Source organism: Staurois parvus, unplaced genomic scaffold, assembly GCF_062004578.1.
Source record: "Staurois parvus isolate SC_StPar_1 unplaced genomic scaffold, SC_StPar_1.0 ptg000017l, whole genome shotgun sequence".
NCBI classification, from domain to species: domain Eukaryota; kingdom Metazoa; phylum Chordata; class Amphibia; order Anura; family Ranidae; genus Staurois; species Staurois parvus.
Window position 1 is genome coordinate 14,148,097 of NW_028317813.1, and position 18,271 is coordinate 14,166,367.

At 41.2% G+C, this 18,271-nt stretch overlaps 1 protein-coding gene across 3 annotated transcripts in view; it reads right to left on the bottom strand.

Annotated features, from left to right (window-relative positions):
• DGKA (diacylglycerol kinase alpha) overlaps positions 1-18,271 on the bottom strand; it is a 261,031-nt gene that overhangs the window by 44,158 nt on the left and 198,602 nt on the right. For all 3 annotated transcript variants that reach the window (XM_089680184.1, XM_089680200.1, XM_089680192.1), the window contains one exon: positions 493-542. In XM_089680184.1, the coding sequence (XP_089536310.1) occupies positions 493-542 (50 nt within the window). The remainder of the gene's footprint in view (positions 1-492; positions 543-18,271) is intronic.

The window sequence follows — 18,271 nt, forward strand, 5'->3', positions numbered from 1 at the left end:
CCATTAAGGTATTTAATTTTTTTACATTGCCTGTAACACAATGGGGGGGGGAGGATCATTTCATTATTCTGATTCTCCCCCATTCACTGATAATTTTATATGCAGATTACAAAATTAAAGAACTTTTCTCAATTGAGGAGGAGGGAAGGTCCTCATCAGGAGTTTCTTCACTGCAGTTCAGCCTGGAGACCTCAAGCTATTAAAGTACTGCGCCAGAAGCTCTGAACCAGGAAGAGGACTGACATCCCTGCACAGAAGATGTCTACAGGATCCAGCTGTCTGCACAATATCCAGCATCCTTCATTACAGGTAAGTTAAGCCAACTATGATTTAGAGAGTCAGCTTCTGCCAAACTTTAAATTTAAACAAGGATAACAATGTTTATTTTCCTCAAGTGACTGTCCCTGTCTGGCTGTGTTAGCTTTGTGAATTGAGCCTAATATTAGTAAACAAGCTGGTCTATCAGAATATGTAAAAATACAAGTAACTTACAGAACTGTCCAGAAGTCCATTGCTGTCTTTATCATATAGTTTAAAAGTAACTGTAAAAGAAAAAAGTAGAAAATAATTAGTAAAATCCTGGCTGTAATGAAGCTTTCTAACAGGAAGATGGCGACATTCTACTTTACACCAACACACAGCAGAACATCTGGAATGAAAATGTTACCATTATGCTTTTTTCTGTGTTACAGATCCGTAAACCACATTTAATGTAGTGTGTGGCATTAGCAATGTAATAGTTGGTATTAGTGTAATAATGATATCATTGCAAATGCAAGATAATCAGCTTGCTTGTTTTCTTTTACACACAAATTCTACACGGTTTACAAGAGTTCACATTTCTTTATTTGATCTAAATCGCTCTAAAGAGCTTCTAGCTACACCAGCACTTACGCTCACCATAAACATTACAGACCAACTGTACAATCTATGTACAATTTCCTTTAAATTTACCTTAACTATGCATTACAAAGACCTACAAGACATTCACTTTGTAACCATTCATGTACTATGTAATCAGGTAAGCACTCATACTACATAGTTACATGTAAGGGGAAAAGAGGGGTGAGCATAGATGGCACTTTTAACAAATGCCTGTCACAGGTGCAGCCACTCATATTAATGGTTGCAGCACCAAAAGATCACAGCTGTTGGAGTACCAGGGAACAGACAATTTCAGATTTCAACCTAAAACAGCAGCCACCAGCTCATGGGACACTCTTCATTCATTGTAAGTACTCTCCCTGGTGCTATTTTTTTTTAATTCACTAAACTTCAGTTTTAAAAGATGGGGATATATATATATACACACATATAGTCAAGAAAGAACCCCCTAAAAGCGTATAGGTATTGAGAAAAAACAAACCTACATACTAACCTAGGTGGATGCAGAATTGATCCAATGCTGCATCTTTCTCCCACCGAGCTGATTGCTTGGTTCTCTGTCTTCACTGAGCAGAGAGTGGTGACCGTCAGGCCTGCTCCTCCAGCACTCACTGGAGCACCTGGATGTGAAGGGGCAGTAGTGGCTGGCTCAGGCTCTCAGCGGTAGAATACCCTTAACTTAGGGGTGTCCAACCTGAGGCCTGGGAGAGTTCAGCATGCGACCTGGGGCATGTCTGGAAAAACCCTGTGCAAGAAAAGCCAGGCAGCTAGCATGTATAAAGGGTTGCAGGGGATGCCGTGTATATCTATTTGCATAGAAGAAGCGGCAGAGAGAATGCAAGAATGAGCACATAAAGGGATGCTGGGGGTGCAGTCTGTGTAAAAGCATCAGCAACAGCTAAATAGGGATACTACATTGCACCAGGCAAGTAAATGCCACTCTGCTGTATGGAGGAGGGGGGGGGGTGTTGAAGTGATCTGTGCCCCCCCAGATTTCAGTTGTGCCCCCCCCCCAGGTATCAGTTGCTCCTCCCGAAGCTCACAACCTCCCCTCTACCTACCCACACAGTTGCAAACCACCATTAAATTCAAGGACAATTTGTAAAATCTATTATTTTTACATCTGTCCATGAACATCTGTTATGGAAATGCAGAACATTTTCAGGTACTAGTTTTATCTTGCCCTTATTTATAGTGATCTGCCTGATTTTTTCTGCTCATCTGCTATTATTGTTGTTTATCCAAAACTGTCAAATACAACACTAGTTTTATGTTACCCTCTTTTACTTTTATAATAAAAATATTACAGAATGTTTTGTTGCTCAGATAGGCACATTATCTAGATCAGTAATTGTTAACTTGTGATCTGCCCGACTTTTCTGCTCATCAGCTATCCTTATTGTTAGTGTATTTTCTGTGCAGTCCAAAACAATTCCTCTTCTTCCAATATGGCCCAGAAAAGTCAAAAGGTTAGGGAGATTCAAAATATAATTGCATTTTTAAGGCTAAGTTTACATGTGTGTCAAGAACAGACATTTCATTTGCGTTTTAAAAGCCGTCCATGCTCTGCACCAATTATGTCCATCACAGCTGACAGTGTACTTCACATGGTCATGTTTGCATTGCCTCTCACGCTTCAAGCCAAAATTTATACCGCAAGTTTTACTGCATCCCAGAAATCTCCAATAATATCAATATAAACGTGACACAAATGCCTCACAAATGTGCCTATGGTGTTTACAGCTCATTTAAAATGCATTTAGAAAGTGTTACTAGCTGAGATGATAGTATGAGAGTCCACACAGCAGGAAACCAACACAGAGGAGGTGTCTGGCAAGCGTTACATAATGCAATACAAATGGCATAGTATGTACTATACTCAAAGAGAGGATGACACTGAGAATAACAGGAACTGTCAGAATTTAAGACACTGACAATTTTAGTGAAGATCTATAAAGCATTCCACAATAGGAAAGGTAGGAAGACAAGGAGTTAATAGTCAATTTTATATTCAGGGAAAATGGCAGGAAAGTGATGTTTGTCAACCATGTAAAGAAATAAGCCCTTCTTTAAAGAGAAAAGGTCCTAGAAGAGATAGACACCACAGGGGGTACGACTCCAATAGTATTATACTCCAAAGTAAAAAAGGGTTGGAAATAATGAACGAGGGGTAATAAGTCCCAAAATAGACCCCATACAATACAAGTCCTACATTGTGGGGAGCCAAAGTAATCCAGAATTTTGTACACTGGAGTACAGAAAATACAGAAAAATAAATATGGTCCAAAGTAGAAGCGACAGGCTGAAGCCGGAGCATTCATATTTATAGGAAGAAACCTCTCAGAGATCCAACAAAATGAGGACACAATAACCCACAAGTAAAAGTGTGAATATACTTCTAAACAGAAGGTTTATGGCTATGAGATCTTCGGTTCACACGAGGGACAAGCTATGATCACCTAAGAGATATTACAGCTGTACTAGCTAAAGAATGGGGTCTTCTGTCTCATCAACAAGCCTCTTTGTGATGAAGAAGAACCAAGAGGTTCATCCATGCCCCTAAAAAAAAAGCTCATCCTCGAAGACCACTTAGCTTTGATGCTCATTTTTACAAGAAAAACATGCTCATGAACCCTGCAAATCCTGCACTGTCCACTTCTCTTCTGCTGCACATACTGTCCTGTGCTGCCCTCTCTATGGTCTCCATCTTGAGCTGGCTGTATCTTCCTAGTTCTTGCAATTGGCCCCTTGATGAAACAGTGCCAGGTTCTTTCTTCTCCAGTGCTGTCTGTATGCGTGAAGCCTCCTGAGATACGTGACATCATTACCCAGGAAGCTGTGGGAGGAGGCTTTATGTCTTTCTTGCCTAGGTGAAAAGTGATGCAAGGGGAAGGTCTTAAAAAAAAACACAATATAGAGCCCATAGCCTGAAGATTACATGATAGGCAATGCACATCTCATTGTTCATAGCTCACATATCATGATATTATAATACATCAAGGGGCTTGCTTACACTGGGAGACATCAGAAGACTTGTTACACCAGAGGCTGTACCGCTGATCTAAAACTGGAGAGCACTCTGCTGTTAAATTACACAATACACACAGGTCTGAAAAATGCCCTATTGAAGAGCCCAGTGTCCAAAAGTCACATTCCAGGCTAGCCCCATTATCTTTGGTCCAACAGGGTCCGGATATGACCTCCAAGGCTGTTACCAAAGATAATCAGATCAGGATAGCTACTATGTGGAGACAAGCTCAAGTAGCATATCAAACATCTCAACTGAAAAAAAACCTCTGCAGAGAGAGTAAACTGACATAAGAACTTAAATTAGTAACAAAAAATAAAATATTCCTCAGGGGAGTTGAGGAAAAAGGACACTAGCAAAAAAACTAGCAAAAAAACTGAAGCATGTTGAATAGGGGCAGGGGGGTATAATGTCTGGCCTTCATTGTTTTTTTCTGTTTGCCAGTGTCCATCTTCTGTAGGCAGCTGCATTTAACCCATATGTTCAATAATTACTCATTTCTGTGTTCAAGCGAACCTGTTGCTTTGCCCTGCAGGAGGTTCACTTTAAAAAAAAAAAAGGTCAGCAATGACAGCCTTTTTTAGGATTTAGAGCACTATTATAGAGCTCTATCTTTAGAAGTGTGTGCACATCTAAGTGGATGTTGTGGGTGGCCTTTTACTGTAATGTAAAGAGAGAGCAGAAATCATTAATCTCTTGATAACCAAGCTGAATCTAGTGACCTGATTTCCATTTCTGTTCCTTCAGCCCTACATAATTTCTTCTTGGCTAAAGACAGGAGCATGTTTCAATCATACTTGAGCGCCTGCTTATAGCCAGGCATGGAAATAAGAAAAAACTACACAGAAAGGAAAGGAATAAGACATTAAAGGGAAGAAAAAAAGAAAACATGAAAAGGAAGGAGACAAAAGTTTTTTCTGTAAATCTTGGATAGAGAGGGGTAAAATAAGAACATCTGTTTAATACAGTGTTCACCAAACAACCAGAATAAAAGTCTATGTATGTTGTAAATAGTGTGTAAACTATATAAATAGTTTCAAAAAATATAAAATCCCATCAAAGAAGTCCTGGAACTTTTAGATTCATTTGCACACTTATTAACCACTTCATGTCCGGACACTTTTACCCTCTTCCTGTCCAGGCCAATTTTCAGCTTTCAGTGCTGTCACACTTTGAATGACAATTGCGCAGTTATGCAACACTGTACCCATATGAATTTTTTAGCATTTGAGACAGATAAAAGTTTATTTTGGTGGTATTTATTCACCACTGGGATTTTTTTTGCTATGTAAATGAAAAAGTCCAAACAATTTGAAAAAAAAAGTGTTTTTCTAATAAATTTTTCTCTTTCTTTCTTTCTTTCTTTCTTTCTTCTTCATAAATCTTGGCCAAAATGTATTCAATCATCTTTTTAGAAAAAAAATACCCAAATTAGTAACCAAAAATTATAATTAAAATTTTTTTTAATTTTATTTTCTGTTATTTATGGGTTTTTTTTACATACTGTCACCCTAGCAGTACAGTGTCACCATAGTGACACTGTACTACTAGTAGGGGGTGATGAAGATTTTTTTTTTTTTTACACTGATTGCTTTTACACCCATAAAGGCTGTAAAAGCAATAATTTCTCCTTCTCTCTGGCTGCATTCTTGCAGCCATTGAGAAATACTGTGTGAGCTGTGATTGGTCACAGCTTGTCACATGGTACAAGGCTGTTGTGAATAGCCTTGTACCATGTGATCTCTGTGATCATTCACAGATTTCTCACATAGTAAGTGATGATGTCAGAAGTGACATCTTGCTTACACCTATTCATGTGATCACTGATTGGCCAATCAGTGATCACATGATCGGGACCTCACACAGAGGTCCCGTACAGCGATTGGTGTTCCACTGTGTCCAGAGGACGCAGCGGGCACTGGACCGTGGTACCGCGTGCTCCCAGGGAGCGCGCACAGTCCAAAATGGCAGGCGCCGTTTATGAACGGCAACCCGCCCCTGCACTGCCACTGTCCGGCCAATTCTATACAACAGCCGGACGGGAAGTGGTTAAACATATACCTTGCTATTAAATAGTCCACGGTCAACTATTAGTGGTATTATAACAAAGTGGAAGTAACTTGGAACAACAGCAACTCAGCCACAAAGTGGTAGGCCACGTAAAATGACAGAACAGGGTCAGCGCATGCTGAAGTGCACAGAAGTCGCCAACTGTCTGCGGAGTCAATAGCTAAAGACCGCCAAACTTCATGTGGCCTTCAAATTAGCACAACAACAGTGTGTAGAGAGCTTCATGGAATGGGTTTACATGGCCGAGCAGCTGCATCCAAGCCTTACATTACCAAGTGCAATGTGAAGCAATGGATGCAGTGGTGGAAAGCACTCCACCACTGGACTCTAGAGCAGTAGAGATGTGTTCTCTAGAGTGATGAATCACGCTTCTCTGTCTGGCAATCTGATGGACATGTCTTGGTTTGGCGGTTGCCAGGACAATGGTATTTGCCTGACTGCATTGTGCCAAGTGTAAAGTTTGGTGGAGGGGGATTATGGTGTGGGGTTGTTTTTCAGGGGTTGGGCTTGGCCCCTTAGTTTCATTGAAGGGAACTCTTAAGGCGTCAGCATACCAAGACATTTTGGACAATTTCATGCTCCCAACTTGACTGGCTTGCACAGAGTCCTGACCTCAACCCGATAGAACACCTTTGGGATGATTTAGAGTGGAGACTGCTAGCCGGCTGACATCAATGTCTGACCTCACAAATGCACTTGTGGAAGAATGGTCAAACGGAATGTTTGACCATTAGACACACTCCTAAACCTTGTGGACAGCCTTCCCAGAAGAGTTGAAGCTGTTATAGCTGCAAAGGGTGGGCCAACTCAATATTGAACCCTACAGACTAAGACTGGGATGCCATTAAAGTTCATGTGCATGTAAAGGCAGGTGTCCCAATACTTTTGGCAATATAATGTATTTATCAAGCTTTCATGATTAGTTAAATGGGTCCTTTATATAGTTCTAGTAGGTTAAACACCTTACTCAAATAGAAATACAAAATGGTTAAGCACCATAAATCCAGCTTTTAACATTTTGTATTTCATCAGAGGTAAATAACTGTATCCAAGACCCTCTGACTGGTCCCGCTCTTTTGTCCCACAATCTATCCCCTTCTGGGTCCCCAGACGGCCAGGCACACGACACTTGCACAGCTGTTTCTTGGTTTTATTGCTGGTTATTCTATAGGATGCAAGGAAACTTTTGGGATACTGCAGAATTTAGTGCACAAATATTTGAAGGACATTTTCTATTCTCTTCAGGGAGGCAACCCCCCTCTCTGCAGAGAATAGATACACAAGCACTTCTGGGACTTCCAGCATAGAAATTCCTGCTTTAGCAGCACTGACACAGTCACACAAGGGGTTAAAACAGCAGACAGTCACTAGGATCCCACTATCCAATATTGGCTAGACACTGTACCGTGAATCTCCAACTCTGATCCTCAGTGCACCCCTTTACATGGCTCTGAACTGCATCCAGGAAAACCGGCCCCCCAGCTTCAGCATAGCTGGGACCTTGGTGATCTCTCTGCAGGCATTCAGGGTTTTGTTAGAAATATACTAACGCTCACAGCAGATCGCACACCCAGTATGTTTTGAAGGTGGTGTGGGAAGCACGCATGGAACAAAGGTTTCCTACACCACATTCGGGTGTGCATAAGTCCTTACATAAATAAATCACAGACAGTGCAGTGTTATGTGAAACAACAGAAAAAAAAGCTGCATATGATGATCGGTGAAACTACATTTTTAAATGTTATAAAACCAGGGGAAAAACACCCATAGGTAATTAACATGGGAGATAGGACCAGGGTAAATAGGAGTATCATCCAAATGATTTATGGGAGTTAATAACAACCAGGATAGTTGGAAATAAATAAAAAACAAAAAAAAAGAAGGGAATATGAGACACACGTCAATACATAGACGTAACCTCTCTCTTCTCTCCCCTACTTCTCAAGAAAATGTAAAAAAAGAACAAAAAGGGTATTGAAAGGATGAGAGTGCTATAGTCAAAGGGGAAAGCACGGCGCATAAGCATTGTTTACATTGAGAAGAGAATTTCATTTCTTCCCAGTATCTCTAGTGTGTTTTCACAGCCTTGTCACTGATTGCCAAGGTAATGCCTTCTATAGTTTGAATGTTGTCCATCTTGGCAAATCATTGGTTAAATGTTGTTGGGCTTGAGTGTCTCTAGATGCTAGGGATACAAGCCCTGACAGCTTTTAATAAGTGTATTAAGCAATTACTTAAGCCACAGGTTTATCAGACAAAGAGAATACCGTTAGCTTATAAATTATCTCCATGACTTGTTGCCAGAAAGGTTGTAGCACAAGATAATCCCAAAAAATATAAAAGGGAACCAGTATGAATATTACAGCGCCAGCAGGAGGCACTCTGTTGTGAGAAAAGTTTAGCAAGGACCGTAGAAATTCCATACCACCTAACCATGCTTTTATAGGTGATTTCCTAATACTTTCTACAATTTGAGACTTTATGGGCAAAAAAACATTATTCTATCTTTTCGGTCATCAGAGAACATAAGCTGCAGATCCCTCTCCCATTTATCGAGACATTAAGGATTGGTTTGTGCATGTGTAGTTATAAGGAGTTGATAGGAAAGAGATAAAGTCTGTTGCATTGGTCCAGCACCTGGCAGATCTCCTCAAAAGTTGTTAATTTTCAGGTAAATTGCTGGGATTTAGGTAATGAGTGCAAACAGTGAGATAACTGATACTACCATCATGTATTATGTACAAGGACCTTAAAAGTCTCTGATAATGAAGTTGCTTCCATGCATTCGTAGACAGGAACTGTAGTGCCCACAGTACCCCTTGCTCTACCCACATTCAGAAAATGTCATCACACAGGCCAGGAAGGAACACGGGATGTCCCACATTATGCGTCATGGGAGAAAGGGAAACTGAACATTAAGAAAAGTACCTGTCTGTTTTTCAATGTCTTGGACCTATTAGTGGGTGTTTATGTAGAGATTTAATCGCCTGTGATGCTGCCCAAGGTATACCAACAGAAAAATATTCTTGCTCTAGAAACCCCTACTTTGTGCTAGGCATGTCTGCAGCAATCAATCACTCATGCCATATTACTGGGGTGTAATAGTGGGCTGGGACTGGTAGCCCCCCTCCCCCCTGACCCTGGAGCTGATCAAGATGTCTCTAACATGGACAGCAGCTGATACTGATACTGGTACAGAGACAAATTAATAGTGACCAGTAAAGTATTAAAAATTAGCAAGGATGATGAAAATGTTATCCAGAGTAAAAAAGAAGGATTTTATTATCCGCTTGAAAGGAATTAAAACCATTGTTCATAGTCATATGTCCAATGTGAACAAAGGAAAAAGTGGGTGGTATAGCCCAAATGTGTGAATGTGGTCAATACAATTGGCTTACTGCTGAGGAAACGGGTATATCCAGAAAAGGGTGCAGGATGCGGTGGAGAGGAATCCTGTGGGCTGCTCTGCTGGAAGATAGGTCGCCAACTGTGAGAAGGTACCACTCACAGAACAGGATGCTGAATGGGATGTCCCCGGAACTCATGCACTCGGAACCGACATCAGCGCGTACCGGAAGTGATGCCAGTGAAGCACAAAAACCGGCAGATAGACGCTGATGGATGGACAGAGAAGCCAGAGTGCCTGGGGTGGATCACAACACCTGGGTGGTTGTCAAAGTGACTTTGACAATGCACGCATCTGTGCAAAACCTGCCGTCGTAGCAACCTGTGCTGTAACTGTCTCTATTCAGGATTTGGCTCTCTCTTTGCTAAATATATGGGGCTGTCTCTTTTCTGATTTGGGATGTCTCTTTGCTGAATATATGGGGATGTCTCTTTGTTGGATTGGGCTATATCTTTGCTGGATTGGGCTCTCTTTTTGCTTAATATATGGGGATGTCTCTTTACTAGACTGGGATGTCACTTTGCTGGATTGGACTGTCTCTTTTCTGAACATATGGGGATGTATCTTTGCTGAATTGGGATGTATTTTTGCTGAATTGGGCTGTCTCTTTAACCAATTCAGTATCAGGCATTTTTACCTCCTTCCTGCCCAGGCCATTTTCCGGTTTCAGTGCTCTCACATGTTGAATGACAATTGCGCAGTCATGCAACACTGTACCCAAACTAAAATGTTATCATTTTGTTCACACAACTACAGCTTTCTTTTGGTGGTATTTAATCACCACCGGAGTTTTTATCGTTTGCTAAATTAACAAAAAAATCCCAAACATTTTGGAAAAAAATACACATTTTTCTTCGTTTGTTATAAAAGTTTGCAAATAAATAATTGTTCTTCATATATTTAGGCCAAGATGTATTCTGCTACATTTCTTTGGTGAAAACAACCCAAATCAGTATTTAATATTTAGTCTGTAGGAAAGTTATAAAGTTCACAAACTATGGGATATATCTGCAAATTTACCAATCCTTAAATACTGATAGCCAATCTAATTTCTTGAGGCCCAAAAATGTCAGAACAGTATAGATATCCCCCAAATGACCCCATTTTTTAATTATTTTTTTTATTTTGAATTACATTGTTTCCTCTTTTTTTTAAGATTTTGTTTTCATATTGCACTATGACCAAAGTAGTATAATGTTACCATAGTAACATTGTACTACTTTGGGTAAGTGATCAGTATTTTTTTTTTCTTAAAACACAATTTGATTGATTATAGCAAAGAATTTCTTTGCTATAAGCAAGCATTTAACGAAATGAAATCGATTCATTCAGGTTTTTTGTTGTTGTGATTAGCTGTGATTGGCTCCAACTAATCACATGACACAGATGGGCTGTGATTGGCCCAGCTTGTGCATGTGATCGCTGTGACCATTCACAGCTAGACACACTTGTATACAATGGATGGCATGAAAGGAAGCCATCCATTGTATACAACTGTCATGTGACCTGTGGTGATTGGTCACAGCAGGTCACATGGTACTGGCAGCGGGGCCGGTACACAGATCTGTCATCGGCCGTGTCTGAGGTACATAGCTGGTGATAGATCTCACCACAGCATGGCCCTGCGGGCACGCGCAAAGTGCGATCCGGGAAGGACACCATATGGTGCCCTCCCGGAGGGACGAAGTGTTCACCTGGCCGTCATTTGACCATAGGCCAGGTGGCAAGTGGTTAAATATATGGGACTGTCTTTTTGTTTGATTCAGCTGTCTCTTTGCTGGATTGGGCCATCACTTTGCTGAATATATGGTGATGTCTCTTTGCTGAATATATGGGTCTGTCTCTTTGCTGGATTGGGCTCTTTTCTGAATATATGGGGATGTCTTTGCTGGACTGGGATGTCTCCTTGCTGAATATATGGGAATATCTCTTTGCTGAATTTATAGGGATGTCTCTTTGCTGGACTGGGCTCTCTCTTTAGTCAGCAGCATACCTCTATAGACCCCTAAACAAATCAGTTTCCTTATAGCAGCACCAAGGGCCTGTGCCCCCTGGATGTGGGCCTGTGCTGTGACTATCTCCTTTCAGGGCATAGTTGTCTCTTTGCTAAATATATGGGGAGGTCTCTTTGCTGGATTGGGATGTCTCTTTGCTGAATATATGGGGATGTGTCTTTGCTGAATATATGGGACGGTCTCTTTGTTGGATTGGGCCGTCTCTTTGCTGAATTGGGATGTCTCTTTGAATATACGGGGGTGTCTCTTTGCTGGATTGGGCTGTCTCTTTTCTGAATATATGAGGATTTCTCTTTGCTTGATGGGGATTTCTCTTTGCTGGATTGGGCTCTTTGCTGAATATATGGGGATGTCTCTTTACTGGATTGGGATGTCTCTTTGCTGGATTGGGATGTCTCTTTGCTAAATATATGGGGATGTATCTTTGCCGGATTAGGCTGTCTCTTTGCTGGATTGGGCAGTCTCTTTGTCAGCAGTCAGCAGCACTCCCCTTATAAACCCCCCCCCAACAGATCAAACTCTCCTTAAAGCAGCACCAAGGGCCTGTGCCCCCTGGATGTGGGCCTATGCTGGGACGGTCTCCTTTCAGGATTTAGCTGTCTCTTTGCTAAATATATGGGGCTCTTTTCTGGATTGAGCTGTCTCTTTGCTGAATATATGGGGGTGTCTCTTTGCTGAATATATGGGGCTGTCTTTTTGTTGGATTGGGCTGTCTCTGTGGGACTGGGCTGTCGCTTTGTTGGATTGGGATGTATCTTTGCTGAATATATGGGAATTGTCTTAGCTGGATTGGGCTGTCTCTTTGCTTAATATATGGGGCTGTCTTTTTGTTGGATTGGGATGTCTCTTTGTGGGATTGGGCTGTCTCTTTGCTGGATTGGGATGTCTTTTTGCTGGATTGGGATGCCTCTTTGCTGAATATATGGGAATTTTCTTAGCTGGATTGGGCTGTCTCTTCTGAATATATGGGGATGTCTCTTTGTTGGATTGGGCTGTCTCTTTGCTGAATATATGGGGATGTCTCTTTGCTGGATTGGGCCGTCTCTTTTATGAATATATGGGGGTGTCTCTTTTCTGGATTTAGATGTCACTTTGCTGGATTGGGCTGTCTCTTTTCTGAATATTTATGGGGATGTCTCTTTGGTGGGTTGGGTTTCATTTTGCTGGATTGGGATGTCTCGTTTCTGCACTTGGGGATGTGTATTTGTTGGATTGAGATGTCTCTTTGCTGGATTAGGATTTATCTTTGCTGAGTATATGGGGATATCTCTTTGCTGGATTGGGCTGCCACTTTGCTGAATATATGGGGCTGTCTCTTTGTTGGATTGGGCTGTCTTTGCTGGATTGGTCGTCTCTTTGTTGAATATATGGGATGTCTCTTTGTTGGATTGGGCTGTCTGCTGAATATATTGGGATGTCTCTTTGTTGAGTTGGGCTGTCTCTTTGCTGGATTGGGCCATCTCTTTGTTGAATATATGGGGATGTCTCTTTGTTGGATTGGGCTATATCTTTGCTGGATTGGGCTCTCTTTTTGCTTAATATATGGGGATGTCTCTTTACTAGACTGGGATGTCACTTTGCTGGATTGGACTGTCTCTTTTCTGAACATATGGGGATGTATCTTTGCTGAATTGGGATGTATTTTTGCTGAATTAAGCTGTCTCTTTAACCAATTCAGTATCAGGCATTTTTACCTTCTTCCTGCCCAGGCCAATTTTCAGGTTTCAGTGCTCTCACACGTTGAATGACAATTGCATTCAAAAGAGATTGGTCGTCTCTTTGTTGAATATATGGGATGTCTCTTTGTTGGATTGGGCTGTCTGCTGAATATATTGGGATGTCTCTTTGTTGAGTTGGGCTGTCTCTTTGCTGGATTGGGCAATCTCTTTGTTGAATATATGGGGTTGTCTCTTTGTTGGATTGGGCTGTCTCTTTGCTGTATATATGGGACTGTCTCTTTGATAGATTAGGGTGTCTCTTTGCTGGATTGCTCCATCTTTTTGCTGAATATATGGCGCAGTCTCTTTGAAAAGGTAGTGCAGTTAGTGTAGGGTCCTGCTCAAAAGAATCTACCTTGTTGTGGTGGCAGGCTTCATATTATTTGGCTAAAGTATAGTTCCTTACCGTTAAAGTGGTTGTAAAGGTTCCTCTCCCTCCTAGATTGTAAGCTCGAAAGAGCAGGGCCCTCAATCCCCTCATGTTTTGCATTGTATTGGTATTGTTCTGTCACATGTTCTGTCCCCCTTTGTAATGTACAGCGCTGAGCGAACTATCGTCACTTTATAAATACTGTATAATAATAATAATAAAGGCTGAAAGCTTTTTACCTTCATGCATTCTATTAAACCTTCTGTGTGCAGCAGTTTCCCCAGCCCCCTCAATACTTACCTGAGCCTCATCACGATCCAGCGATGTGAATGACAGCCTTGGCTGTCATGGGTCTCTGCCTCCTCACTGGCTGAGACAGCAAGCAGGAGCCATTGGCTCCCACTGCTGCCAATCACAGCCAGTCAGCCAATGAGAAGAGAGGGGGGGCAAGCCACGGCTCCGTGTGTGAATGGACACACGGAGCAGTGGGTGCCCCCATAGCAAGCTGCTTGTTGTGGGAGCACCCGACAGACAGCAGCCAGGAGAGCCTATGGGGTACCCGAGAAGAGGAGGATCCAGGCTGCTGTGTGCAAAACCACTGCACACAGCAAGTAAGTATAGAAATGCTTGTTATTTTACACAAAAAGAAAAATCAACATTTCAAGTCGCTTTAACTCTTGAAAGCACTGATGACTTGAAAAGCACTTTTCATATATTAAGTTGTATGGGTGTTAGAAAAAGTGGGTGCATTGAAGGTGGGATGGGCCAGTGGGCGAATTTGGTAGGATGGTCAGTGGGCAGGCCCTGGGGAATTGTAGGTGGTCAGGCCTGGAGGGCCAAAGCCTAAAGTTGTGGAATTGGCCCCAGCATTTCTTATAGCTGTCCTGGCCTTAGATATAATGTTGATTGTTTGGATAGTGTATTTCCTTGCTCCTCTAGTGGGGATACAGCCTGTTCTCCTGGGGAAAAACAATATATTGGAGAACAGGGCTAGGTCTATTGGCAATCATTTTAGAGAACAGTTTAGTAGAGCGATTGGCCTATGGATGGAACAAAGAAGGGAGTCCTTATCCAGTTTAGAAATGAGTGTTAAATTGAACTTTTCAATCCACACATAAAATATCATAAAGTTCCATTCACAAGCAGCGAGTGATGTGCTCGAAGCTTTGTTTTCCACCAACAGTAAACATTTTTAATCGGTATGATGTATCTTACAACCTAATGGGGCTGACCCACTCTTTCTGCTAGCCCAGGGATAAGTCCAGAGTGGGCAAGATGTTAGTATGCTATAATGACCTTCAGTAGTAGCTGCCAAGGGCACAAAATAACAGTGTCCTGGAATGTACAAGGAACAAGTGTAAGTGACATTGAATTGATCTCACTTAATGACAGGTTGCAGCTCTCCTCCTCAGAGCTGGATGCTGGATGTTAGTGAAAAAGTGATCTACCTAATACAATGTTTTTTGATATTACTACTTATTTAGAATAAATAGGGTTATTTGGAATACTTTGGTCTCCCAAAAGGAACATAAACAGAAACAAACACTTTTCAATGGAGTGAGAAATGGTAACCACCTGAGACTTGCTCTAAGCAAGTTAAACCAGTCATTGTAAATAGAGCCTGAAGTTGTATTTTAAAAGTATTTGTATTACATGAACAGTCTCTTTTATTTGTTTTTTAGCACTATTTTAACAGCAGAAGCAGTTGTCCTCTGGCTTTGAAACTCACTCTTTCCTTAATGGCCTTGACAGAAATAGCACATTTTAGCCCACAACACTAACAGGCTATTCTTTCTACCTGCTGTGGCATGTATGGGATTATTCTCCTCTCTCATCACGAACCACACACCTACTCATCCTGCCGGGCCTAGTAATTATAGAACTGTGAGCTTAATAAGACTCACAACAGCACTGCTCCTAACTACAGCCACCCAGGACACAAAAAAATGCTGCTAGGAGCTGGCAACGCTCCTAATACTGAACAGGCTTGTCAGCTGCTGCTGCTCTACTTTATGTGGTTTAAGGGACAGCCAAGACATCATTTAAATAAGCAACCTTCCAATAAAACAATAGACCTTCTTATACATAAAGAATAACTGTCTTCAACAGACAATAAAGCTATTTATCCACAGCATTATTGCTTAGTAAATATTCCCCTTCTCAGCTGTGAAGTATTTTATTTTTTGTACTAATATTGTACAAATGTTAAAGGATAAGGGTCTAGATATGGCAACGCTGATTGTTACAAGCGCTTGAATTTTGTTAGCGTTAATGGGGGTTATTTCCTAAAACTGAAGCAAAATCTAGTGCAGCACTGCACAGAAACCAATCAGCTTCCAGGTTTTATTGCCAAAGCTTAATTGAACAAGCTGAAGTCAGAATCTCACTGGCTACCATGCACAGCTGCACCAGCTTCTGAGTGCTCCAGTTTTAGTAAATCTACCCTACTTTATTGGTGTAAAAAAAGGGACCCAGAGTTGCTTGGGTGATCAGAGGAGAGCTGTGATATCAGTCACACCCTGTAAAAGAAATCAGGTGATACTTGGTCAGTCAGGTAGGAGCTTATATACACTTACCATCTTTTACTTCAAAAGTACTAACTTTAAAACTCACTCTGGGAAAAATCCTATGTATGGCCTGCTAAATTCTAATAGCTGCATGCCTCCACCATGTACACATTTCAACAATACAATATTCACTGCTTGAACTCATAGAAAAGGTGTTTATCCATCCATTGGGGAACGTCAGGAAAAAAATGTCTGCTTTCTTAACTCTGGTACACAGGGTAAGTTTTTTCATTTAGCCCAAAACACTAAGAAGCTCTAGAGAAGGTTGCTGTACTAATGGTGTGATTTTAGTACAGCGATCTCCCCGTTGAGCTATTGTGTTCAGACAGGGGGACCGCCACCCTTCCCTACCAGAACCAGCCATTAATTGAGAGCGTTGATTGGATTCCGATCGGCTACTGGTTTCAAAGCAAGCTTGTTCGACAGAAGCTGGCCATGAGATCAGCTTCTGTCAAAAAAGGACCCGTACACAGGGGCAAAATGTCGGCAAGTATCCAGTGTACCGGCTGATTTTGGTCATTATTTGACCCATGTGTACAGGGCATTAGTCACCCCCTCCCTCACTATAATAAATGGGCAATAAAAATGCAGCTGCACACTGATGAGAATATATATATATATATATATAAATATATATACCCACACACACAGTTAGGTTCATATATATTTGGACACAGGCACAAATTTAGTATTTTTCAGGTATTTACCAAAACATATTCAAGCGCTAGTTATATAATGAATATGGGCTGAAAATGCACTCTCAGTTTTAATTTAAGGGTATATATATCCAACTTGGAGGAAGGGTTTAGGAATTACAGCTCTTAAGAGTAGCCATCCCCTCTTTTTCAAGGGACCGAAGTAATTGGACAATTGAATCAAAAGCTGTTTCATGGCCAGGTGTGGGCTACTCCATTATTTATTCATCAATTAAACAGGTAAAAGGTCTGGAGTTGATTCTAAGTGTGGTATTTGCATTTGGAATCTATTGCTGTGAATCTACATCATGCTTTCAAAGGAGCTGTCCATGCAAGTGAAACAGGCCATTGTAAGGCTTCAAAAATGAAACAAATCCATCAGAGAGACAGCAGCAACATTAGTAGTGGCCAAATCAACAGTTTGGTAAATTCTGAGGAAAGAAGAATTCACTGGTGAGCTCAGCAACATAAAAAGACATGGACGTCCACAGAAGACAACAGTGGTGGATGATCGCAGGATCCTGGTAAAGAAAAACCCATTAATAACATCCAAACAAGTGAAGGACACTCTCCAGGAGGTGGGTAAATCATTGTCAAAGTCTACAATCAAGAGAAGACTTCACAAGAGCAAATACAGAGGGTTCACCACAAGATGCAAACCAATTATAAGCCTGAAGAATAGAAAAGCTAGATTAGACTTTGATAAAAAAAAATCTAAAAAAGCCAGACCAGTTCCGGAAAAGCATTCTTTGGACAGATGAAACTAAGATTAATCTGTACCAGAATGATGGGAAGAAAAAAGTGTGGAGAAGACTTGGAACAGCTCATGATCCAAAACACACAATGTTATCTGTAAAATAAGGTGGAGGCTGTTTAATGATGATGTGACAGAAGACAGAAGCAGCCAGATGAATTCTGCAGTGTTTAGAGATATACTGTCAGCCCAGATTTAGCCAAATGCAGCAAAGTTGATTGGACAGAGCTTCACAGTACAGATGGACAATGATCCAAAGCACACTGCAAAAGCAACCCAGGAGCTTTTGAAAGAAAAGAAGTGGAATATTCTGCAATGGTTGAGTCAATCACCTGATCCCAACCCATTTGAGCATACATTTCACTTGCTGAAGGCAAAACTAAAGGCAGAAAGACCCACAAAACAAATAACTGAAGATAGCTGCAGTTAGAGCCTGGCAAAGCATCAGAAAGGAGGAATCCCAGTCTTTGGTAATGTCCATGGGTTCCAGACTTCAGGCAGTCAGTGCCAGTACAGGATTCTCAACAAAATATTAAAAATGAACATTTTATTTATGATTAACTGTCCAATTACTTTTGGTCCCTTCAAAAATGGGGGATGGCTACTCTTAAGAGCTGGAATTTCTGAACTCTTCCTCTAATTTGGATGTACATACCCTCAAATTAAACCTGAGAGTGTGCACTTTCAGCCCATATCCATTATATAACTACAGCTTGAATGTCTTGGTAAATACCTGAACAAATCTAAAATTGTGCCTGTGTCC